At 41.6% G+C, this 25,218-nt stretch overlaps 1 protein-coding gene and 1 long non-coding RNA gene across 5 annotated transcripts in view; one reads left to right on the top strand and one right to left on the bottom strand.

Annotated features, from left to right (window-relative positions):
* Positions 1-22,746, top strand: part of fhip1b (FHF complex subunit HOOK interacting protein 1B) — a 42,567-nt gene extending 19,821 nt beyond the window's left edge. For all 4 annotated transcript variants that reach the window (XM_035952303.2, XM_035952302.2, XM_035952304.2 and 1 more), the window contains exons 3-12: positions 351-755; positions 1,870-2,100; positions 6,882-7,127; positions 8,023-8,190; positions 10,273-10,352; positions 12,770-12,936; positions 14,909-16,276; positions 17,117-17,295; positions 17,829-17,991; positions 18,749-22,746. In XM_035952303.2, coding sequence (XP_035808196.2) covers positions 351-755; positions 1,870-2,100; positions 6,882-7,127; positions 8,023-8,190; positions 10,273-10,352; positions 12,770-12,936; positions 14,909-16,276; positions 17,117-17,295; positions 17,829-17,991; positions 18,749-19,059 — 3,318 coding nt within the window. In that variant the 3' untranslated portion in view covers positions 19,060-22,746. The remainder of the gene's footprint in view (positions 1-350; positions 756-1,869; positions 2,101-6,881; positions 7,128-8,022; positions 8,191-10,272; positions 10,353-12,769; positions 12,937-14,908; positions 16,277-17,116; positions 17,296-17,828; positions 17,992-18,748) is intronic.
* Positions 714-18,870, bottom strand: LOC118470926 (uncharacterized). Its single transcript, XR_008603226.1, has 6 exons — positions 18,734-18,870; positions 12,831-12,951; positions 8,059-8,272; positions 6,857-7,118; positions 1,834-2,093; positions 714-848 (listed from the first exon to the last, which is right to left on the bottom strand). It is a non-coding gene; the product is annotated as an uncharacterized LOC118470926 (long non-coding RNA).
* Positions 22,747-25,218: the final 2,472 nt, after the last annotated feature.

Here is a 25,218-nt window from a genome sequence, read left to right on the forward strand (position 1 = left end):
GAAAGCAGAGAATAAAGTTACACCTAATGGACTTGATGAATCTGAGCCTCAGTGTAGTTTCTGCCGGTGAAGCAAATGCAGCTGTGTTTTTGTATTTTCAACCTGGTCCTTATTTGATTTGTGTGTTCTTTTTAAAATATATTTAAGCCTGTAAGACGCAAATGCAGAAAAAAAAAAAAATTATACATACACCACCAGTCAAAAGTTTTATTTTTATATATATATATATATATATATATATATATATATATATATATATATATATATATATAACTGTGATACAAGAAGTCCCACAATTATATATTGACCCAAATATTACACTCACCTCCTCCTCACCTCCTCTTTCTCAGGTCTCTTGGGTGTTGGAGCAGCACGAAATGTCGTCCTCCAGCGATGACCTGACGGCGGTGAGGAATCACACCGACCAGATGTTGTGTCTGCTGGCGGAGGAGCGACCTGCTGAGAGCTCAGACGGCGGCGCCAGCGTGCCGCCGATGGGCCCCATCCTGGAGCTGGTGGTCACCGAGAACATCCTGGAAAGCCTCGTTCAGTGGCACCTCCGCCGAGGCCTGGACCCCGACAGCCAGGGGGCGCTGCTCAAGCTATTTGAGATGCTCATAGGTCAGTCCCAGCAGCCTCTGCTGCAGCACACGGCCGTCCTCCACCCGCTGCTCAGGCTGCTGGGAGCTTGTGCCGACCCAGAACTCGGCTGTCCTTCGGCTCTGGAGAACAGTCTGGTGCTGCTGCTCAACCAGGTACATGAAAACCTGCAGTCCTCTCTGATGTGTACTCTAGTACAGGGAGTCAAACTCATCTTTGTTCAGGTTCCACATTCAGTCCAGTTTGATCTCCAGTGGGCCGGACCAGTAAAATCAAGACAAAACATTACAAAAATGAGATGCAAAAAGACAAAAACAAGAAATAATATGACAAAAGCAAGAAACAAAATAACAAAAAATGAGACAAACAACACAAAACAAAACAAGAGACAAAAAAATTTGCCAAAAAAGTTACAAATCGACAAAAAAATGGACAAATGACAAAAATGAGAGAAGAAACTACACAAATGACACAAACGAGACAAAAAATGGCAAAAACGAGAAACAAAACGCCAAAACACGAGACGAAAGTCAGAAAAAAAGACAAAAAACACAACGAAAACAAAACAAAATGTTACAAAAATGAGACAAAATGATAAAAACGAGAAACAACAGAACAACAAGAAATGACAAAACAAGACAAGAAAGAGACAAAACGTTAGACAAAAAAGTTACAAAGCGACAAAAGACAAACAGCACAAGTGAGACCAAAAAAAAAAACACAAAACCCATGAAGACACAACATAATTTCTGAGAAAATGTGAAATGACCTGCATCATGACAGCTGTTAAAAGTGCTTATTAGGAAATATATGTAAATAAAATTTGACAGCATTCAGAAGCACATTTTGAGACACACATCTAATAAATGCAGCGTTTATGCATTTGATTCATACCTGTTCTATTGTAATCAAACGAAAACTAGATTTAGGAAATATAGTGAAAATAATTTTAAAAAATGATTGAAAAACTTTATTTGTATAGCACCTTTACAATACAAAGTTGCAAAGTGCTTTGAAATAAGACAAATGTCAAATTAGACAAATAATGAAAATAAATTCAAAACAAAATAATAAGAGCCTACACATGCAGTACAACAAGAAAAACTGTTGTCAGGATTATTATTCTCTCAAATTTCATGGCTGAATTACAAAATTTGTCTGTTTCTCAAGTTAGACTAATCACTGCTGTTGGTGCATGATTTGCCATCACTGTTTCGGACTATTCCATCCTACCATTTCATTCACTGACACCCTGCTGCTCCCCATCAGGTCTGCGTGTCCATGGCCCGGCAGCCGGTGGTCCTAGAGATGTTGTTCCGGGCTGCACCGGCCCAGCAGGGCTCCACCAACCTGCTGATCTTCTCCCTCCTGGTGCCGTTCATCCACCGGGACGGAGCCATCGGACAGCAGGCCCGAGACGCTCTGCTGCTGGTGATGGCGGCCTCAGCCAGCCATGAGGCCGTGGCACGATACATCGCTGAGAACTCGTACTTCTGTCCGGTGAGCGACGCCCATCATGAAAGCAGAGAATAAAGTTACACCTAATGGACTTGATGAATCTGAGCCTCAGTGTAGTTTCTGCCGGTGAAGCAAATGCAGCTGTGTTTTTGTATTTTCAACCTGGTCCTTATTTGATTTGTGTGTTCTTTTTAAAATATATTTAAGCCTGTAAGACGCAAATGCAGAAAAAAAAAAAATTATACATACACCACCAGTCAAAAGTTTTATTTTTATATATATATATATATATATATATATATATATATATATATATATATATATATATATAGGGCTGCACAGTGGCGTAGTGGTTAGCACTTTCGCCTTGCAGCGAGAAGATCCCTGGTTCGCGTCCCGGCTTTCCCGGGATCTTTCTGCATGGAGTTTGCATGTTCTCCCTGTGCATGCGTGGGTTCTCTCCGGGTACTCCGGCTTCCTCCCACAGTCCAAAAATATGCTGAGGTTAATTGATTACTCTAAATTGCCCGTAGGTGTGAATGTGTGAGTGATTGTTTGTCTATATATGTAGCCCTGCGACAGACTGGCGACCTGTCCAGGGTGTCCCCTGCCTTCGCCCGAGTCAGCTGGGATAGGCTCCAGCCCCCCCCGCGACCCTAGTGAGGAATAAGCGGTGTATAGATAATGGATGGATGGATATATATATATATATATATATATATATATATATATACACACACACAGACAGACAGACAGATAGAAATAATAGAAAGTAATGATAAAAAAATAGAACTGTTTTATTTTTGCAGCTGTGGGTTTTACAGGGTTTTAACCAAATCTAATTGCGTCTGTGGAGGCAGAATGAGACTCAGATCAACTCCCCTTGGATAGTTGGTACAGCTGAACTTCCTGACTGACTCAAACAGTCATTAATTATTCAGATTAACTGGCAATAGCTCACCACTCCACAGGAAAGCAGAGAAGCACAGAGAACTTGACAGTTAAACATCCTCATTAAATGTTTTCCCATCCAGTCCCAGTGAGCTTCATTCAGAGGGAAATTTGCGAATGTCCAACCTGTTATTTTTGTTCTGCTATTTAAACAACATAACACAGCTACAGAACTCTTTTACATTCCTGTTTAAAGCTGTGCTCTATTTCTTATAGATAGTTGACTTTCAGTGTGAATAGGACCTGCTCTTCATTGATTTGATAGTAAAGCAGAACTTCTAATGTGAGTTCTGCTTTGTGGCGCTGCTGTTACTAAAGAGAGGTCCGTCTGTGTGGTGCGGTCTGGTTCTGATGCATCAGTGATGGTGTGCGATAATGGAAAGGGAAGGAGATGACTATGCACTCTGACAGACCACTCATCCTTATCTACATCCTATCAGCTCCGTCTCAACTCAAGGCTTCCTGCAGATATCTCAGAAAAGACCACCTCACCCTGCATCATGTTTACAGTATGTAGGATTAGATGAAACATGGGGGAACTGGAGAGCCATTAGACCAAGTCTACTTTAAATGATCCTCTCCAGACATGTTTTATAACATTAAAAAATAATCTGCTTTTAACAGCATTTCCTGTCTGATCGTGTTCTCCCTGTCTGAGTGCATTTACAGCACACTTACGGCCTGGTTATGTCTGGGTTTTTGAAGTATCCTGGTCCATTCTGATCCAGGTTTTCTTAACCTGCTACCTGGACAGGAGCTGGACTGCCGTGTTGGCAGCTGCAATAATGTCTTAGCTTTCATGATGGCACCAAGCAGTTCACAGAGAAGGGAGTCTAAAAGAAACATAGATGATGATGAAAGCTAAATTTAAATTTGTGATTGTCTGGAATAAAGCACAATCATGACTTGAGGACTTGTGTTTTAGGAGATGAAGCAAAAATACTAATTTAGTAGGAAGTAAATGCCAAGGAGCTGTACAGATGGGTGACAGATTAAAGGAAAAACTTGAATCGCTGGCGACTCGGTTGTGCTGCTAGCATGGTTTGGGTTCTCTTGGAAAGAAATCACTACAGAGTAGTCACATTTTTCTTCTCTGTGCTGATGGGAGCAGTTTCTGTTGACATCCACAGGAATAGAAAGGTCACTGAATGGTTTGAGGGACTGTTTTTTAGAAGACCAGTGGTTTGGAAATGAATCCTAACATGCACTGAAGCTGTTCTGGCTGCTTGTGGTGGCCCAACATCTTACTAAGTCACTTAATGTTGGTTTTTCTTTTAATTTTTTACCCGTGTGTAGTTTCCTACAGCTGCCACTAGATGTAATTCTAGAGCCATATTTTACTTTTTGCACTTTAAGCTTTATATATATATATATATATACACGCTGAATGAGGTTTTATCTAAACACTGCTGACTCTACAGTAGGAAAGAGAGTGCGTAGATACAACTAAATGTCAAAAATCTTGTTCTAAATCCTACTTTTGAGCTTTAAAACAGCATTGCGTGAGTGAACGGTGGTGCGTGATGCTGCGTTTGTCCATATATGACAGTTTAATGCTGTGGTCCGTGCTTCTTATCTGTACTCTCTTGTGCTAAAGAGCCAGATCAGCTATTTTCTGCTCATCTTCCCTCCAGCAGCTTGGGTCTGACCCACTTACGGTTGAAAAGGTCCAGTGGAGGTGGTATCAAGGACCAAATGCTCCTCTCTGTCTGAGTCTCGCTATTTTCTGTCTCTCACGCATAATCAGCTGTCGTTGACATTTTTGGATGTAGGTGTAGATCCTCAGACAGCTATAACCCCTCTTATGGTGTAGGTAGAGTACATCCTACACTCCTATCTTCTCCTGTCCCTCAGTGTTATCACATAATGGTTTTTTGATGAATGTGGATTAACCCTCTGTACTCTCACCAGCCTCTTGGTGCTGCTGCATTACAAAGTCCTCCTATATGGAATAAAGCCATGGCTAGAAGTAGAGCAGGGGTGTCAAACATACGGCCTACGGGCCAAAACCGGCCCTCCAGAGGGTCCGATCCGGCCCGCAGTTCGACTTTGTAAAGTGTAAAAACTCCAGAGAAGACATTAATTGCAAATTGTAAATTAGTAAAACTATAAATTTAAAATAATTTCTAGACCATGACAAGTTGTTTTGATCATAAAGTAAAATACTAGGTTGTTCATTGTTCTTTTGTTGTTTTATTTTTGTAATATTGTCTTTTTTTGTTGTTTTTCATCTGATTTTTGTCATTTGTCTCATTTTTTTTCATCTTGTTTCTTGTTTTTGTCATTTTGTGTTTCCGTTTTGTCTCACTTATGTTGTTGGTCTACTTTTTTGTTGTTTTGTTTCTCGCTTTTGTCATTTTTTGTCTCGTTGCCGTTTGTCCATTTTTTTGTTGCTATGTAACTTTTTTGTCATATTTGCTCTCATTTTTGTGATATTTTGTCTTGTTTTTGTTTGCTTTTTGTCATTTTGATCACACAGTAAAATACTACATTGTTCAGTTCCAGATGACTAAATGTGTTCCTTTGTAGACACTCTGTGATCTTTAAGTTGAACATTGACATTGAACAATGTCAGAATGTACTTTCTGCACTAAAACAAAGGAAAAATTTGGAGCTGTTATCGGTTATTACTCTCTGATTTTACTGGTCCGACCCACTTGAGATCAGATTGGGCTGAATGTGGCCCTGAACTAAAATGAGTTTGACACTCCTGAAGTAGAGAGAGCTTAAAAATGTCTTTAATGCAGTTTAAAATGCTTTAAAGCTATAAATCATAAAAAAAAGAACAACTAAAGTTGAATTTCTTTGATTACTTAATTTAAAAAAATGGAAAAAGCCTGGAATCAACATGTACATCTTCCAGCATGTGGTACCAATACTTCAAATAAAATCCTGCTTGCTCCTCTGTGCTCTGTGTAAACACAGTTTTCAGTTCAGCCAAGTTCAGCTGAAAAGTCCCTGAATTTTTGTCACGCAACTGTTGCTTGCAGCTGAGTCACTAATGGCTGTTTAGTTGTGCAGAGCAGTGTTGAATTTTTTGCTTTTTACAAGAATTGGTCAGAATGAATGCTTGATTTTTGCCAAATTTTTAAATCAGACATGTGAAATGAAATGATCTGATGAAATACATCAATCCTGACAGAACCTCACATCACAGAAAGTTAAAGATCTGATCATTCTTTCTGTGTTTATGGTTTCTGGCTCTGATAAACAGTGTTTTGGCTTTTCAAACCTCACCAGGGGGTTTTGGAGTTTAGATGGTAAACGGATTGTTTGTCTGGTTGACCGCTCCATCCTCTGTCTTGCACTTTCATTAAGATAAAAATATTGTTTCATAAATGTCATAAGTTGTTGACAAAACACTGCAGCAGAGGAGGGCTTTGAGCTGGACTGTAAAACTGTTGTGTCCAAACAAACTGGAAAGTCCTCGTGCTTCTTTACAGTCCTTGTAAAAGGAGGTCAGGGTCACTGTGTGTATTTCCAAACTGTCTTATTGTTTCTGTATGAAATAGTTTGGCTTGTGTGAATTTGCCAGAATTTTAAACGCTTCATTTCAACCCAAAATATTTGCAACAGTAAGTAATAATAATCACTGTCAGTTTGCAAGCACACAGTGGAAGAGTTTATTATGGGCTGCAGCTGACTACGCCATTCATTTCTCATTAACAGGCAGTTTGTCACTTGATTAATAATTTGGTGTTTTCAGCTCCTGTTAATTTCATTTTGATTTTTAAATTAGTCAACTAATCTCTCAGTAAAAATCTGCTGAGAAACACAGATTTTTTAGGACAGATTTTTGCCTAAGAGCTGTCCACAACATCAGTGACCCGTCGACCTGCTGTCTCACCTGAAACCTGTCTGCCTCTCCTCAGGTGCTGGCGACGGGCCTCAGCGCTCTCTACTCCTCTCTGCCCAGGAAGATTGAAGTCCGAGGGGATGACTGGCATGCCCTACGGCGGGAGGACTGGATGGGCGTGTCGTCGCTCGTGCTCTTCATGAACTCGCTGGAGTTCTGCAACGCCGTGGTGCAGGTCGCCCACCCCCTGGTCCGCTCTCAGCTCCTGGACTACCTCCACAACGGCTTCCTTGTACCGGTCATGGGTCCTGCCCTGCATAAGGTAGGAAAGAAGTAGGGATAGACCGATTACTGGCCTAGACGTCTTCTATGGCCGATATTTGGCATTTTCCTGATTACAGAGGGTCCTCGGTTTACGACGTTCTCAACCTACGCCGTTTCGTCGTTACATCGCAACTGGTTACGTGGAACTAGTTGGTTGTACTCCACCTTGGATTGTGCCACATTCACTAACTTTTTGTCCTTCATTATGGCTCCCAGCGTAAGTCCGACTCTTCTGATGCTTGGAAGAAAAGGAAAGCCGTCTCCATGGAAGTGAAATTAGATAGAATAAAACGCTGGGAACAGGAAGAAACACCAACCAACATGGGTCAAGTTGTAAAAACAGGTCAACATGTTGTAGCGACCCTCTGTGATGAATGAGTGAGACTTTATCTGGTTCTCTGCTGGTTTATTGAACCTTCACACAGGCTACTGTGGACCGTAGCCAACGCCAGAATAACTAGAAAAACCCCATAACTTAGCTCCAGAATTAGCCACCGTTCCAGCTCTGTCTTGCTCCACACCAAAGACAAAGTTTCTACTCTGTTTTTATTAGAAATAGCTCCAAAGAGTTCCATTATCCAAGGCTGTGAGCCCCACAAACTATTAACATGACTGTGATTGGTGTAAACTGACCCTGTTCGTAAAACAGGATGAGGTGGACCACAGATTGATCACTTTGGTGGGGATTTTCTTTAGTTATTTGTTGACATTTTATTGTTTGAAGTGAATGAGCAGCAGACATAAAACTTTGAGGATTTGCTTTGCTCTGAACCAGATGAGTCACAGTGTGAGTCAAAGTGATCTCCCAGTGTTTGAAGGAACTGTGTTACTGCCTGTTTTTAATCTCAGCCCTCTCTGGCAGGTTTGATTCACATTTCTTTGTGTGTTTGTAGTCGTCGGTGGACGAGATGATTGCCAGCACCGCCTACCTGGATCTTTTCCTGCGCAGTGTGACGGAGACTTCCCTCCTCAAAACCTTCCTGCGCTTCATCCTGCTGCATCGCCACGACAACGACACCATCCTGGACACGCTGCTCACGCGCATCAGCAGCAACTCCAGGGTGTGTATGCATGCATATGTGTGTGTTTGTGATGCAGCCTTGAGGCCCTCGGATGAACTCGGCTGTGTGGGCGGCGCGTGGGCTGAAAGTAGAAAACACAAGTATTTGGTTTCTCTGAATAAACACTAAAGTCTTTCTCAAATCTGCTGGATCAATCCACTATTGTGTTCACATTTAGATAAAATAGGCCACCGTGGAATGTTTGTACATAATTTAGAATTCTCTCCAAATAATGCTTTGCAGTCGCTCTGCAACAGTAGTAGTGTTTAGGAGAAGGAGACGGGATTTCATCACTATCATGGTGCAGGTGTTTCACAGTTTTTATAGCTGAGAGGTTTCACAGAGCAGCAACAAAACAAAAAGTCAAGAAAAGTTGTTGACAGCTTTTCAACAGTCTTTTTTGTATTTCTAGCCATCTCTCACATAAAATTTTAATCTGCCAGCACCACAGACCACTGTAGTGTGAAAAATGATGGGTTACTGAGGTATGTCATGAAGGTAGCTATATTTTAACTTGGCTAGTTCACCACTTAGTTAATGATGCAGAAAATGTCTAAGTCTGGTTTCATTTTTGTTCCTGATTTGCTGATAAATCAATTTTACAGTGTTAGTTTAGCAGCTAATAGAATACGGGGTCCTCGGTTTACGACGTCCTCGACCTACGGTGTTTCACTGTTACATGGAACTAGTTGGCGAGTGGAGCGGATGAATACGTCGTCACATGGCACTATAAGACGGCTTTGTTTCCATTCTCCGGTTGTACTCCACCTTGGATTGTGCTACATTCACTAACTTTTTGCAATTCATTATGGCTCCCAGTGTAAGTCAGACTCTTCTGATGCTTGGAAGAAAAGGAAAGCCGTCTCCATGGAAGTGAAATTAGATAGAATAAAATGCTGGGAACAGGAAGAAACACCGACCAACATGGGTCAAGTTGTAAAAACAGGTCAACATATTGTAGCGACCCTCTGTGATGAATGAGTGAGACTTTATCTGGTTCTCTGCTGGTTTATTGAACCTTCATACAGGCTACTGTGGGCCGTATCCAACGCCAGAATAACTAGAAAAACCCCATAACTTAGCTCCAGAATTAGCCACCGTTCCCAGCTCTCTCTACTGCTGACTCTCAGCCAATCAGAGGTGAACTAACTAAACATGGCACATTCACTGACATTAGGTAAATCTGGAACTGAACAATAAACATTGAAACCTCAACATCAACAACAATATCAGTCCATTACAATATTCTGTTATCTTCTAGTAAAATGATTCATACATGAATGAAAGTTGTTGGTATTCATGACTTTATGAAGAACTGATCCATATCGTGATGCACGGAACGGCTTTGTTTACATTTTCTCCAGAGTTCCAACTTACGGCGAAAATCGACTTACATCAATCTGTAGGAACGGAACTCTGATGTAAGTCGAGGACCTCCTGTACAGATTGTAAAATTGGTCTGTCACTTTGATTCGGTGATTTACACACATTCATCATTAGTGGCAGACGTACTTCTTCGTCTAAATACATGAAATTTAAGAGCTCTGCTGTGTAGCTGTCATTTTGCAAATGAAAGGCTAAATTCAGTCCCCCCCTGTGGTTAAATAAATATATTAACTATGATGATTGCCAATTTTCTTCCAGCATTCTTTTCTTGCATCATTTCAGTAACATCACTTTTTAATGTAAAACATGTTCTATTCTTCAAAGCTCTCTATTTGAACAACCTGACTCTTTTAACTAAAATAAGTGACGTGCAGTCCGTCCAGTTTTGGGGATTCACATGCCTTCTTTAATGGGAGTGTGCACAGATCCGTGTGAAGAGAGACTGGGTTAACCACTATCTACATACCCATCATTTTAAATGGGAGTGAGCCAGAAAATGCTACACCCCTCTGGATTCACCCCTCCTGGAAACCTGCTGATTTTCATGGCTAGAAGACACCTGCGAAATCAAACGACAGGCTTGCTGGAAAAATTACAAAAATTGGTTATTTGAAGTCTATTCTTAGCATATGTAAATCGGTTCTCATGTGTATTACTGACTGTTTTCTAAGCAGTTTTCTTATCTGTGCACTGCAGCTCTGCATGGTGTCGTTGAGCCTCTTCAGGACTCTTCTGTCCCTGAACTGTGAGGACGTCATGCTGCAGCTCATTCTCAGGTACGTCCGAGCTCGTTTACTGTGAGATGGTGAATGGTCTGCACTTATAGAGCCTTTTTCTACCTTAGTGGTGCTCAGAGCGCTTTCCAATGTGTTTCTCATTCACACACCAACCACAACAGAGCAGCAGTGTGATGTGCTCATCTGCCATTTGGAGTTTATTGTCTTGCCCAAGGACACTTAGACATGTGGAGGGATTGAGATGCCAACCTTGCGATTAGTTGACATCCCACTTTATCCAGACTCAGGCATTCAGATAAACTGAAGGCTGTTCTACTATATTTCTGTCACTGTTGGTCATTCGAGAATACAATATATACCAACTGGGTCCTATGATTTTGTTAACACTCAGCTTGTGTCCCTGAGAATGTATTTGTTTTTCCACTGTCCTCAAAATGATTCTGATATGGAATAAATCCTTCTTACTTTTCACAAGCATTTTATGGACTTTCAGTGGCGGCTTTACCTTGTAATGTTGTGTTCAGGACTGATGCTACGTGTTCACTAGATGCGTTTTTTCTGCATGTAAACGCGCTGCATCTGAAAATGTCCCGCTTGGTGGACGTGTACTTGAGGCCAGCAGTCGGTGTTCAACTCCTGCCGACCTTCTTCTCCAACTATCCTGCCCCTGATTGGACAAACGCATCGACTCAGGAGCTGTTTGCTCCTGGATTTCAAGCTGGACCAACATGGCGGCTCGGTCGCAAACTTTCTCTTTTATTACGAAAACAGTTCCGAAAAGTATTTCTGGAAGCATTTGAGGAGAGAAATAATCTGTGCAGCAGCTAATCTGTCCTGGTTTTAGTTCACCGACGCCTAGTTTAGACGTTTGACCAAAGTTTCGTGATGCGTCGGACCTCCACACTACATCGCATTTACATCACGTAGGAGTCGAGTCTGCTTTATGTAAATGAGCTCCGGGGAGACGCATCGGATTGAAGCTGGAAACGCACCGCAACCGGACCAGCATGCAACGCGGTGCGTTTCACATAGACAATAAATGGGATGTGGGAAAGTGCCGAATCTAATGGACACATACATTTATCGTACGAGGTGTTTGCGGTGCCTGGGACTTTATACTTTTTAGTATTTCAGCATGAACTGTGTTTCCATATAATTCTCAAGTAAGTTTGAAGTGGTTTTAAAATGCGAGTTAGTGTTGTCAGAAGGTGGCAGTATAGGCCATGTTACGCTTGGCTTTAATGGAAGAAGACGAAACCAAAAAAAACCAAAATTCAGCTACTAAAAAACTCAAAAAAGGAAAAGAGAAATGATCAAAATTCTGTTGTAGAAAAATGGAGAGAAGTCTTAAGGAATTCTTTTGAATTTAAAAAAATGTCTCAGTGGCATCACTATCTTATTTTAAAAAAATACAATTTATTGACTTTTGAATGCTTTACCGATCTTTGTTCCATCAAATTAATCTTAAAATGCTTCAGTGAATCAGCGCCACAGCCACTCTGTAGATTCATCTAAAGACAGGACGGCAGCAGGGTCACCAGAAGCTCCACCAACAACAACTGCAAAATATCAGAACTACATCTGGACAGACAGACTTTTCAATCCAAGGCTGTCAAATCTGGAACACATTACCAAACGAAATTAATATGTTAGCAGACTTAAAAACTTTTACCGCAAAAGTTAAGTGTTGGCTGAAAGAAAAACAAGAATGTACCACATGTGACATCTGTAAGGTCCCACTGACTGGATTGTGTCATTATGTGTGTGTGTGTGTGTGTGTGTGTGTGTGTGTGTGTGTGTGTGTGTGTGTGTGTGTGTAAGTAATGTAGTTTATAATGCTGTCTGTGCTGTTTTTGTTGTTGTTGTTGGTCCTCTTTGTCTACTTTTACTGAAAAGTCCAACCAGGGATGGGAGTTGAAAATTAGCTTAATGCTATACAGGCTATATGTAATGCATCAGATGTGTTCTATGTTAATGGTATGGTCCCTGATCAAATAAATGAATAAATAAATAAAATTAAATAAATTGGTCCTGTATATCAGCTGGTGTTGAACATATTTCTTCCTGTCTGCAGACAAAGACAATGAAAGAAGCGGGAACAGCTGATGCTAAATGTTCACCAAAATACAATTAATGCTCCTCATGGAAGATGGAAACACTTTTTTCAAATAGGTCAAAAACCACCTTAAGCCACCTTAAATACATTTTCAAATTTTGCTGTTACCAGCAACATATTTAATGCAGAACTTCAAAATACATGTCCAAGTACTCTGTGGAAACACGACTACTGAGAATCCTTGTTTTTAACACAGGTGATCTGTCACAGCAAGATAAAAGAACCTAATATGTGTGAAGATGTGGTTTTGTTCATATTTCTAAATGTCTGGATCTTCAGTCTGTGGAGCGACTGTTATTCAGAAATGCGTAAACTTGTGTATTGCTGTTTGTGCTTGCAGGTATCTGCTGCCCTGTACTCATGTCATGCTGAGCCAGCGTCGAGCTATCAGGGAGACCGACCTGTATGGAAAGTCTGCAGACAAGTTCCTGTCGCTGATCCCAGAGTGCTGCCGGCTGAACGCCTCTTCTGCTGAGCGGGACGAGGACGGAGCATTCTGGGGCAAAGGTGAACAACAAACACCTGGGGAGAAAGAATAATAATAACTGTGGATATGTTAACACTCCAGATATTCTTTCATTAGGTTAATCACTCAGCTTTTGTTAGGCTTACAACAAAAATGGTACATTTGTCCCATATGTGTAAAGATAAATCTTGTATTTCTAAGTACCAATTAGTAATTTGCACTCTTGAATTTTTGTCAGTATTTACTATCATGGGAGAAATGAAATTAAAGGTTGTAGTTGTATAGAGGAGCACCCAGAGGCTGTTAACAGCAGGCTAACAGATGTGTTCTGGTATTACATGACACTCCTGTGTGTTGTTCTATGATACTAGATTTGTTTCAGCAATACTGGCAGGCCTCGGGGGCTATTAGTTACGCACATCACACTGTGTAGCTGGGGAAGTGCAGAATAATCTGTGGGAAACAAACTGTCAGTAATTAAATACCTAATCTACATGATCTGTGGGCATAAATCCAGATGAGGCTGTTGAGCGATATTGACTGATGCCCCTTTAATAGATGCTAAAATATGTACAGCAGGGCTCCAGACTAGTTTTTCTCTGGTAATACTGGTGCCACCAACTTTCTGATTTGGTCCCACCTTGTCAGAGGTGAAACACCTCCTTAGCTGAACATCTGCTTATCAAAAGACATTTAGCAATGTTCTCTGAAGGCCCCACATTGCAAGCTGTGGTAGATGCTGCTTGGAGGCTGCAGTATGCTTAGACAGGTATGTGACCAAAAACTAGTCTGAGAAGAGTAAAATAAGAGGTTCTAGTGTCAGATTTGTCCAAGATGAAACCAGGTTTTTTCTGCACGCGCCGTTTTCTCTGCTCTGTATTTCATGACAACAGTGCATTTTAAATTGTAAATACTGCAGTCAATCGTCTTCATATAATGATGGTCAGCTAAAATCGTTATTGTGATTCATTTAATTTTACCGCTGACTGCACAGTGACTCAGTGGTTAGCACTGTTGCCTAACAGCTAGAAGATCCCCTGTTAGCATCCCGCTGTAACAGGCCAGATTAACCCCCTGGCAAAAGTATACCCAGTTATAAAATGGCCTAGAATGCCCTGGGGTATACTCTGGATTAGGCCAGTTTATACCTGTTCACACATAAAGATTAATCATGTTAAACTCTTATTGTTAAGTTCTTTTTTTTCTTTTTTTACTAAGCGGTATACTCAGAAAGCAGATCATTATGAAAGATCGTAACTAGAATGTCCTTGAGCTGATTACAATGAAAAAGCTCAAATCAAAGGAAAAATTGAATTGAAAACCAAGAAAAAAATTAAGCAAACATTATGAAAGAACATCCACATTGGCTGGTGTTGCTTTCAGTTGTTTCTGTACAACAGATTTCAGTATAATATCTCTTTGTGTTGTCTTTGATTTGTGCTTAAACTAAGATTGACTAGATCTATGTGTAACAGCCCAATTTAAACCCCAGCCCAGAATATACCCTTCCAAGCTAAAATACATCCCATGTAATATGGGATTACTTGAATCAGATTAATTTTATCTTAATTTAAGCACAAATCAGTGAAATTAAATCAAACATTTTAGGGAAGATAGGGTTACACAGTAGTTTGGTGATTAGCACTGTTGCCTCACAGCTAGAAGATCCCAGGTTCATGTCCCGGTCTTCCTGGGATCTTTCTGCATGAAGCTTCCATGTTCTCCTGTACATGTGTGGGTTTCCTCCAGGTTCTCCAGCTTCCTCCCACAGTCCAAAAACATGCTGAGGTTAATTGGTGATTCTAAATTGTCGGTAGGTGTGAATGTGAGTGTGATTGTTTGTCTCTATGTGTGGCCCTGTGATAGACTGTTACCTGTCCAGGTGTCCCCTCCCTTCACCCTAAGTCAGCTGGGATAGACTCCAGCCCCCCACGATGCTAATGAGGGTTAACCTGTATATATAATGCAGCATGATGTTAATTAATGGTGGTTTTCCTGTTTGTCATCTGTCAGTGCTGAACAGTCCCAGCATGGAGTCTCCAGCCCCACCCAGACCCAGCACCCCGTCCCGCTTGTCCTTCTTCATGCGCCAGCAGAGCAGTGGAGGTGGATCAGGAGGTCCTTCAACCCCCACCAGCATGGAGCAGTCTGGTTCTTCCAGCTCCCACCCTCTGTCCCCCGACAGCCCCATGCACCAGCAGACCCACACAGAATGTCTGGACTGGGACTCGGGCTACCTGGAGTACCTCAAGGACGCTCGGCGGGGCATTGAGCTTTGCTCCTGGGCCTGCCGTGATTGGTCGGCGCCCTACGATGGAGAAAACCCCTCCCCAAACACAGCCCCTCCACCTCCACTTCCTCCTACCGCCAACCCCTGCATGTCTGTGTTCCCCGAGCACTTCTCCTTCCAGCAGGGAACCAACACCAACACTCCTCCCGGCCAGCAGAGGGCGGCCATCGTGGCGGCAGCGCGGTCCGAGTGGAGCAGCTCAGAGCGGGACAGCGGAGAGTGGGACGTCACGATCGGCAAAAACAACTGCATCAGCCTCACGCCTCGATCCAAGAAACGCAGCCTGCAGAGAGAGGAGCTCGTCCCCAAACCTGTCCCTCCTCTGGTCCCTTCCTCGTCCTCATCCTCCCCGTTATCAGCCTCCCACCCCGTCTCATCCCCAGCTCCTCACATTCCCACCGCTGCCATCACCGTTAGCTACCAGGCCATGTACAACGGGACGACGGGGCAGGGCGACGGCTGCTCAGACAGACGCGATAGAGGACTGGAGGTGAAGAAAGTGAAGAGAGACTTGGGGGAGCAGCAGTATCTGGATGAAAACGCCAATCAAAACGGATCACTGGTCAGCTGCCCCTCTCAGACCTGCTCTGCTCTCCCTCAGTCCATCTTCACCAACAGCGACATCAGTGACGCTAAATCTCTTCGCCCTAACCAGATTCCCTGTCAGAGCTCCGTCACCTCGCCAGCATCCGACGCCAAACCGCTGACCAGCGACACCTCAAACCCACACGGTGCATCCTCAGATCTTCCAGAAGCCAACCAACAATCTGTAGAGAGCCTCATAGAGGAGCTGCTGACCCAAGCACCAGGAGACCCGCAGCCTCCAGGAGACGCCAACGGTCAGGGCATCAGCATCGAGGCCTTCACCCAGGAGCTGAAGGAGCTGGAGGAGCGAGTGAAGGAGCGCAGCAGAGCGGCCGTCCAGCTGGAGGATACCACCAGGGAGGCTCTGTCTGCTGAGAGGCAGGAGGAAGAACTGTCCTCGGCTCTGGAGGCGAAGCTGACGGGGGATGTGAAGGGAGACGGGTCGGTGGTGGGTCTCTGCAGTCCTGCCAGACCTCTCAACCAGCCGGTCTCCCAGCCGTACACCGGTAAGACTCCTCATTAATGTCATCCCACTGCTTTTTAACCAGTGCTGGTTACTGATGCATAGGCATTGTTAGGAAAGGATTGTTGTTTTTAGTTGGATTTTCTTCCTGATCAGTAAGAGGGCATCATTTAGAGGAGATGTTATATTCAGTATTTCTAAGATGAAAAAAGAAACACTTTTGAAATGAATACAGGAAGTAATTTCATGATCTTTTGTGTTACAATGCCTGAATGAATGAATATAATGAAAATGCTTCTGACAGGTGAAGCTGTAATGATGAACTGAGTAGTTCAATTAACCCTGGAAATTCGCTGGATTTTGGTTGATTTTTATGTGAATGTTCTTAAAGAAACACTTCTAACATTTTTTTTCCACCAAAAAATGTTCAAAGATTTCCCAAAAATGTTGAAAATGTGGACATCAGACGTTTCACTGTGAAAATATATTATTTTTTCCACATTTTCAAACTTTAAAACGAGCCAATTTTGACCCGCAGGACGACACGAGGGTTAAAGCGTTTATTTACGTTGCTTTGAACACAAAATTCACCTTATTTTAACACTGGCAAAACAAGGCTAGCAAAAAATGATGAACTGATTAGCAGACCTGTTTCAGAGTAGTTTACAGTGAGTATGTTCTTAACTTGAAATATTATGTATGTAACTGAGTAATTCACACTGACCACACTGTGAAAGTCCAGTTGACTCCATTCAATCACGAGCTGCTAAAACGCCCTGCTTCCTATTCAGTGTGACCACCGCCATGTCACCTGAGTCCTTTAAAAAAGTCTGTTTGCTGAGATAAAGTTCTGTGTTGTGTCCTTCCGTCCGTCTCTGTGCAGGTCCATTCATGGTGGTTCTGTTTGCCAAGCTGGAGAACATGCTCCAGAACTCGCTGTACGTCAACATCCTGCTCACTGGCATCGTGGCCCAGCTGGCCTGCTATCCTCAGCCCCTCCTACGCTCCTTCCTGCTCAACACCAACATGGTCTTCCAGCCCAGCGTCAAGTCACTGATCCAGGTACGCTCTCTGAGATGTAGCGGTTGACGAATGCCCTCTGTGGCCTCAGGTGAACTCAAGTTTAGTCCATTTCTGAGCCAGGAGAAGACAGTTTCTTCATTTGTCTGTGAAGCGATGACAGTCTTAGGTTCCTATTTGTAGTCGTCCACTTCCAGCCCACCTTGCTTCTGTCAAGCTTCAGTTCCAAAAGGCCCACAGTGATATTTGCATAGAGTTTCTCTCCATTTGCTTTGTATTTTAAAATACTTTCAATTAATACCTTATAACTGCTTTAAATATAGCTTTCAGTTTTAGTAGAGTGACTCATTTTTCAGTGAACATAATGTCAGGAATTCTTTCTTTAGCTTCACACCAAGTTTCTGATAAAAATGGAAGTATTAGATATTTGAAAAGCAACGTCGTCATGTCTTCATCAGTGCAGCCCTGAAGAACAGCTGCAGACTGTTTTAGAGAAGGAAAATTACCTTTCCAAGTTATGAAGTTGTCTTTGAAGATCACTCAGAAGTCTAAAACTTTGTTCCGACCCTGGCCAGGTTTTAGGTTCTGTGAAGAACCGCATCGAAGCCTTTGCAGCCTCTCATGAGGACTTCCCTGCCATGCTGAAGAAAGCCCAGCAGTACCTGGTGGCCCGAGGCAAAGTGGACTGGACCGACTCTCCTGCAGCTGTTCCCACCCTGCGGCGCTCTGATTCCCTCGGTGTGTACAGAAACTAAAGGAATAGTTTCTACATGTAGAGGTGTGGGTTTTATATGCAGCTCAGAGAGACGAGGACAGGTTATATGTGGTGTGAGCTGTCTTTTAGTTTATTATCAAGGCTGCATGACAAATAATACGTCATGGTTTTTATTTGAACACTGCATTAATATTAATATTGTTTCCAAGATATGTGCAAAATTCAAACAATGGATTAATTTCAGTATGGTTTACATAGAAGAATTAAATGGTGAATGCAGATCACTTTATTTAACCCTCGTGTCGTCCTGCGGGTCAAAATTGGCCTGTTTTAAAGTTCGAAAATATATATTTTCACAGTGAAACTTCTGATATCCACATTTTCAACATTTTTGGGAAATCTTTGAACATTTTTTGAGGGAGGAGAAGAAATGTTAAGAATGTTTCTTAAGAAAATTCACAAAAAAAAATCAACCAAAATCCAACGAATTTACCACATTCTGGTGTGACCAGACTTTGATATTATTCACATTTAGTTGTTTAGGGGGAAACCAGAATAAACACTAGCATTTCAGTTCCTTTTTGTACACCTTTGGTTTTGCCTGTCTGACCTCCTGGTTCGCTCACGGCTGGTGATGTTATTTTTTTTTTGTTTTGTTTTTGGGGACGAATTCAACTGATCCCGTTCTGCTTATCCAACCTTCTCTTCAGTAGGTGGTCAGTATGATAAACTTAGCATCTACACTGTGAGAACTCTAACTCTTACTGTTTTGTCCTCCAGTGAAGAGTCGGAAGCCCTCTCTAGGAGACCTGATCCTTCGCCACACCAACAGCCCGACTCGAGCTCGACACGCCGCTCAGCTGGCCCTCGCACACGTACGGGACGGCGGCCAATCACTGCACAGCGCTCTGTTCCGGGGCGGCGGCGGCGGAGGAGCGTCCGGCCTGGAGAAACAAGCCGAGGCTCTGCGGGTGAAGAACGCCGTCTACTGCGCCGTCATCTTCTGCGAGTTCCTCAAGGAGCTGGCTGCTCTGGCTCAGGAGCACGCCGTCAGCCTGCCCTTCCCTCACAGCCAGGAGGCCGAGGAGTAGACGAAAAACAGACTCCTAGTTTAGCTCTTAGCCTCCGTTTGTTTCTGTTAGGGCTGTGAAGGATTCTCCATCACCAGACGACAGACTGGAGCACCCAGACTTCTCTGTCACTGTAAGGATGCAGACAGAAGACAGGAAACCAGTGGCATTTTTCTACCAAATGATCCTAGGATACCTATAGGACTGGAAGAGTTTTCCTCATCTGTAAACTTGTGATATTGTGCATATCATGTATTATAGTTACATTCTATAGCTTGTACATACACACACCACGTCACGGTTTAATGTGACACAGTGGAACCACAGACTAAAGACGTAGGTGCACATACCGGTGCTAGTCGTTTTCTTTTACTTTGAAAGGGTGCTTTCAGGTGGCACAAAGAAGGTTTTATCTTCAACAAAATTCAAACAAACACCAAAAACTTGTTTTGGCAAGAGAACACTGTTCAATCACTTCAGCATCTCTGGACAAGAATCATCTCTGCTTCATCCTCAGTCAAGGACGGTTCACAGAAAAGACACAAGTTTATTTTGAAAGGCTGCACTGCTAGTCATCAGATGGAAACTGGAAACCAGAGGTGTGTGAATCAGCACGACTACCACAGAAGTACTGGAAAACTCGGAGTAATTAATGCCATTTAAAAAAGATGTTTTAAACGTTTGACATTTGCACCATTTTCTAGACATATCAGGAGGCAGGTGTGTGTGTGTGTGTGTGTGTGTGTGTGTGTGTGTGTGTGTGTGTGTGTGTCACTGTGTGTGTGTGTGTGTGTGTGTTGTAATGAATGACTCCAGCTCTTCAGGCCATTAGTAAGCCATTCACCTGCTGCCATCAGAGACACTGTGGGACTGAAAAAGGCAGCGCTGCTTTGGAAGTCAGACCTTTTGTTAAGTCTTTTTGAAAACACCTCAGATTCTGCCAGAGTTTTTTCTTTCTAAGAAGCATTGGTATGATTTCCATTTACTTAGACTAAGGATGGTCTCATGAGGCGTTCACCGACTTTTCTTTAAACACATTTTAGTGTGTGAGCTTAAAAACAAAGCACCAGTTTTTTCGTTTCAGTAACTTTTAGGTGAAGCAGGTGGAACTGAACAAACAGCCGTTCGTCTTAGAAATTAACATGCTGCTATCCTTAAAAACACTAACAGTCATTTCATTAACAGCTGCAGTTCAGTCCCTCGCTCCATCGTTCGGTACCCAGTAGAAATGTGAGGAAGTGGACGAGTCGGTGCAGGATCAGCGTTTCATTTATGGAGTTTTGTCTGAATGAAGTCGCAGCCCCTCAGTGTTAAAGTGTTTGCCAAGACTAAAAGGATTCAATGTTTTTCCTTTCCTGGAATTGTTCAGCGTTTGTTTTTGAAAATGGTGATTCTTCATTTTTACAGGTGTGAAATTTTCTGTTATTTTTCAGAATATGATAAGAACATCATTACAAACCTGTACAAATCATCTACTTTTGACTTTAGTTTTTGCACATACTAGCCATTCTCTCTCAACTCTCAGCAGTAGAGAAACTGCCTGCCATCCTGCGACGTCTTATCTCTGACATTTAACACGTTTTCCTCGACAACATTCTCGTCTCAACAAGTTGAGGCCTTTTCAGCTTGTCTAAGCCATAGCCATGCTCGTCATGTTTGTAAATGTGGCCGTACGTCACTTTTCTACCGAATTTCTAGACACATTTCGTAACGACCCGTAGTTTTTTAAATAAATACCGATAGTGTGAAGATTCTGCATGCGAGATAAGGCCAGGTTTATAACTAATTAACTAGTCTAATAGTGTTTGGTTCGTCAGTAGTTCTGAGCTTAACTTAGCTTCCATGCAGTAGGTTTTAGTGAGTCAATCCTAGAGATCAGTGGCGGCGGCAAGAACAAGTTTCACTCTGAATGTTAGCGCTTGGCGAATTAAATTAGTAGAGAAATCATGTCTGTCTTTTACCCACTGCCATCCGTCCGTCCGTCTGTTCACCAGGTCTGCTGTACATCCACTGCTTTTCAAACTAAACTATGTCTGCAAACAGTCGTGCTAAAGATCGATCAGAGTGGGATGGATTTTCAGCCTCACAGTCACTTATTATCAGTCAGTTATTAGTTTCCTGAGATATGTTCATGGACACCAAAGACAATCTCTAACAATATCTGTTGAAACAATCGTTGATAATTTAATCTGTAATAAATCTTGTCCATGCAGCACTTATTCAGATCAAAGTGTCGCCAAATGACCCCATTAAAAAGGTGCCAGTTTAGTTTTTTTTAAAACACAAAAATCAAAAAGGGAGCTGCTCTTAAGAACTTCATTTGTTGGCACTGATTTTTGTTTTCCTGATTTGGGATTTTATCCTATGTACAACTGTTTTTTTTTGTTTTTTTTTTTAATTGTAGCTTGTATTTCATTTGTACTTGTACAAAGACGCTGAAAGTTTGTAACGTGGCGTTTTTCTAAAAGGGATTGTTTCCTAGCAGGGACTTTAACGTCTTCCTGAACTTCTCAGACTGTAACAGACAGAAACTCACAGTGAAATGAAGCAGAGGGTTTGGTAAATAGAATCGATGCTTCGGGTGGATTACTTAGCTTTATGGAAGTTGGTACTCCGTGAAAACGAACGGCAGCAAATGAAGCGAGCACTCCAACTGTTCAGACGTCAGCAGAGAGGAAGGACGGAGCTCAGTCTGTTGAAAACACACAAATACAAGCGCTGATTTAAACAAAAAAAAGGGTTTCGGCTTTCTACAGTGGAGCAGCTACCATGCCTGGATGTTAAAGCCAAAGCAGAAACATAAAATCTGGCTGTATTGAAGTCTTTACATATTTAATCTGTTTACTGAGAGTTAAAGCTTCCAGAAATGGATCAGTTTTCATGTTTGCTCGCTAAACAGACGTCTCACCTCAGCTCTGCTCCAGACTCCAAACCTACCTGCTCCATCACATGTTTGTTTTCTGACTCTGATAACTGACAAAAACCCAAAGCTAAGCTTGAAAAAAATGTGTTTTTAGCCGTTTCTGCTGTTTTTACTCCTTCACTTGAACACTACAGTGATTTTAAAACAGTCTTTCACATCTGTTTATTTTCCTGAGCATCTGGAGCTGCTTCACAGCATCATGCAAAGAGCGACCCAAAGTGTTTCGCTGAACATTCATTTCCACTAACAGCAGCTACGGCTTCCCTTCAGCTGTTTTTTGTGTAAATGTCTGATTATTCCAACAGAACCATCACCTCAAGGACTCTGTTGTCACTTCTAATTGATTTCCTGACTGATCGTGTCGGCGCTGTGCCGTGTTTGATTTGTGCTGATGTGTAAATGCTTATCACAGGATGTACAACATGTTCAGCACGTTTTCTTTCACTTCTCCCCCTGTGATCTATGCAAACCACGCTCTATTGTCCCTGGTTTGAAGCTGAAATGAAAGATGATTGATTGATTTTAATGTGTAAATACTGTAAAAACAAAAAAAGGAAGACAAAAAAATAAGAGAGCAATGGGAGGAAACGCAGATGTGAGTGAAATAACCAACAGGACAGAATGAGAATCATAAATAATGTAATGATGAATGTTGTCAGAAATATTTTTCTATATTTTGAAATCATTGGAAAAAAGAGGACAAAAATACAAAGTGGGAAAAGCTGTCAGAAGAACACTACAAAGGGAATGTTTTTATTAATTTATAAATTCTTTGCCTAGCAATATTCCATGTATCCTGGCGTCTTTTTCTTTGTGTCTTTGAACTTTAGAAATAATTATTTGCCTTTTATACTCCCTCACAGACAGATACTGTAGTTGCTATTGTGCTACTTTTCCAAATGTTCTCCAGCAGAAATCCAATACAGGCTAAGCCCTCTTACAGCTGTGTGAACGTAGCAGCTCGTTTGGAAACTTACTCTAGTAAATTATTTCACTAAAATGTGGAAACATTCACAGCGAGAAATAAGCCGGTTAGTTAGACGGTTTTCCAGTAGTTTCCAGAGGTGTAGAGTGGCAGCTGGATGATTTACATGAAGTAGCACTGACCTCAAATTCATGCAAATCAGGAGCAGCCAAGCAGACACCCTGTCTCCTGAAACACAGGGAGATGCTCCCACAATGCATTGCTCAGCTGCTTACACAGAATGAATGAAAATGCTTGCAAAGGATGGATTCTGTGGACATCAGTACAACAACAACATGGTCATGACACGAATCATGTTAACATTTTGTTTTTGAGCCTGATTGAAAGTAAACACGCAGGTCGCTTGTAATGGCGTTATGAATCTCTGTAGGGATATGGATGGATGGATGGATAGATGGATCTTTTTTTCCCATTTTAAATCTAATTACATTAAAAATGATTTTGTGTAGCAGAAGTATGAGGTGACCCCTCATGTTTCTCTTGGCACACCTTGAGCCTGAGCTTCTCCTAACTAGAGAGCATGTTAGCATGGTCAGAGCACAGCTACTGAGCAGCGCTCATTTATTATTTATCCATGGAGCTGGAGCTGCATGCTGCTGGTTCATATTCTACACATTCTAGTTACAGAAACCTGGAGAAGACCCACTTTTATGGGCAGACCATCTGTAAAAACCCATTAGTTCAATTAGTTCTAAATAATTTATAATATCACTGCTAGGAATACAGTGATCATTTAAAGCATTTCTTCAAGCATTCCTTTTTGAATTCCCCTTGGGATTAACAAAGTATCTATCTATCCATCCATCCATCTATTGTCGATGGATAGATAGATGATGGGTAGATAGATGTATCTATCTATCTATCTATCTATCTATCTATCTATCTATCTATCTATCTATCTATCTATCTATCTATCTATCATTTATCCATCTATCTATAGTCCATCCATCTATCTATCATCCATCCATCTATCTATAGTCCATCTATCCATCATCTATCTATCCATAATATGGAATTGTTCCACCCTTTGCAGCTCTTACAGCCTCAACTCTTCTGGAAAATCTTTCTGCTGCATAAAACATCCTCAGTAATTCTAATTCATTTGTTCTTCTTACTGCTAGTGACAAAAAAGCAATCAGAAGCTGTATTTGGCTCCAATATTGTAACAGCCGCGTAATTATTTCACTTTTTTCTTCTGCAACTAATCCCACAATTAGTTCATCATTTAGAAATACTTTCAAAGGTTAAAACTGGTTCCTGGCTTTTAAAAGTGAATATGTGCTGGTTTATGGAAACAGGAAACTACAAATCTACTGATTTTGGAGCAGAGTTTAAAGAAGACATTTGGGGACGTTGCAGCAGAGTCTGGAACCTCACAAACAACTGACTGATAAACTGATCAACAGACGATATGAACAGTATAAACCTGCAACCAATACATCTCAGAAACAAGGCTGAGAGCAAATAAAGTTCATGTGGACCAAATACAACAACATACCAAGTCTAGTAAATCAATGTTTAACCCTCCTGTTGTCCTTATTTACAGGCACCAAAAAATACTATTTCCTTGTCTGAAAAAAATCCAAAAATTCAGCAAAAAAAATCCCCAAATTTCTGAAAATTTGCAAAACCTTCAGGAAGAAAATTCCAATAATTCCTTAAAAGTGTCCCTTAAAAGCTTTATTTTGCAAAATCCCCTAAATTTGGCAAGAAAATTTTTGCAAATATTTTCAAAAAATGAGTAAAAATCTTCCAAAAAATCCTAAAAATATCTAAAGTGATTACATATATATCAGTAAAACTTCTGTTTTTTGAAGAACATCCACATAAAAATCAACCAAAATCCAGTGAAATTCGCTGGATTTTGGTTGATTTTTTTGTGAATGTTCTTAAGAAACATTTTTTTAACATTTCTTTTTTTTCCACCAAAAAATGTTCAAAGATTTCCCAAAAATGTTGAAAATGTGGACATCAGAAGTTTCACTGTGAAAATATTTTTTCTCCCACATTTTCAAACTATAAAACGGATCAATTTTGACCTGCAGGACGACATGAGCGTTAATGCAGATCACGAAGGAAATCCCTGCAATCAACCTCAACAGGAACGTTTCCATGAAATTCCATCAGAACAACAGAACACGCAGACGTGACGGCGGTTTGTGTTACTAATGAATTTGCTGCATTTCCTAAAAACACACAACAAGTGAAGCGCACAGCCTGAAAAGCAAAGACAAACACCCAGAGTGGATGCATGTTAAGTTTGCATACAGAG

Source organism: Amphiprion ocellaris, chromosome 11 (assembly GCF_022539595.1).
Source record: "Amphiprion ocellaris isolate individual 3 ecotype Okinawa chromosome 11, ASM2253959v1, whole genome shotgun sequence".
NCBI lineage: Eukaryota > Metazoa > Chordata > Actinopteri > Pomacentridae > Amphiprion > Amphiprion ocellaris.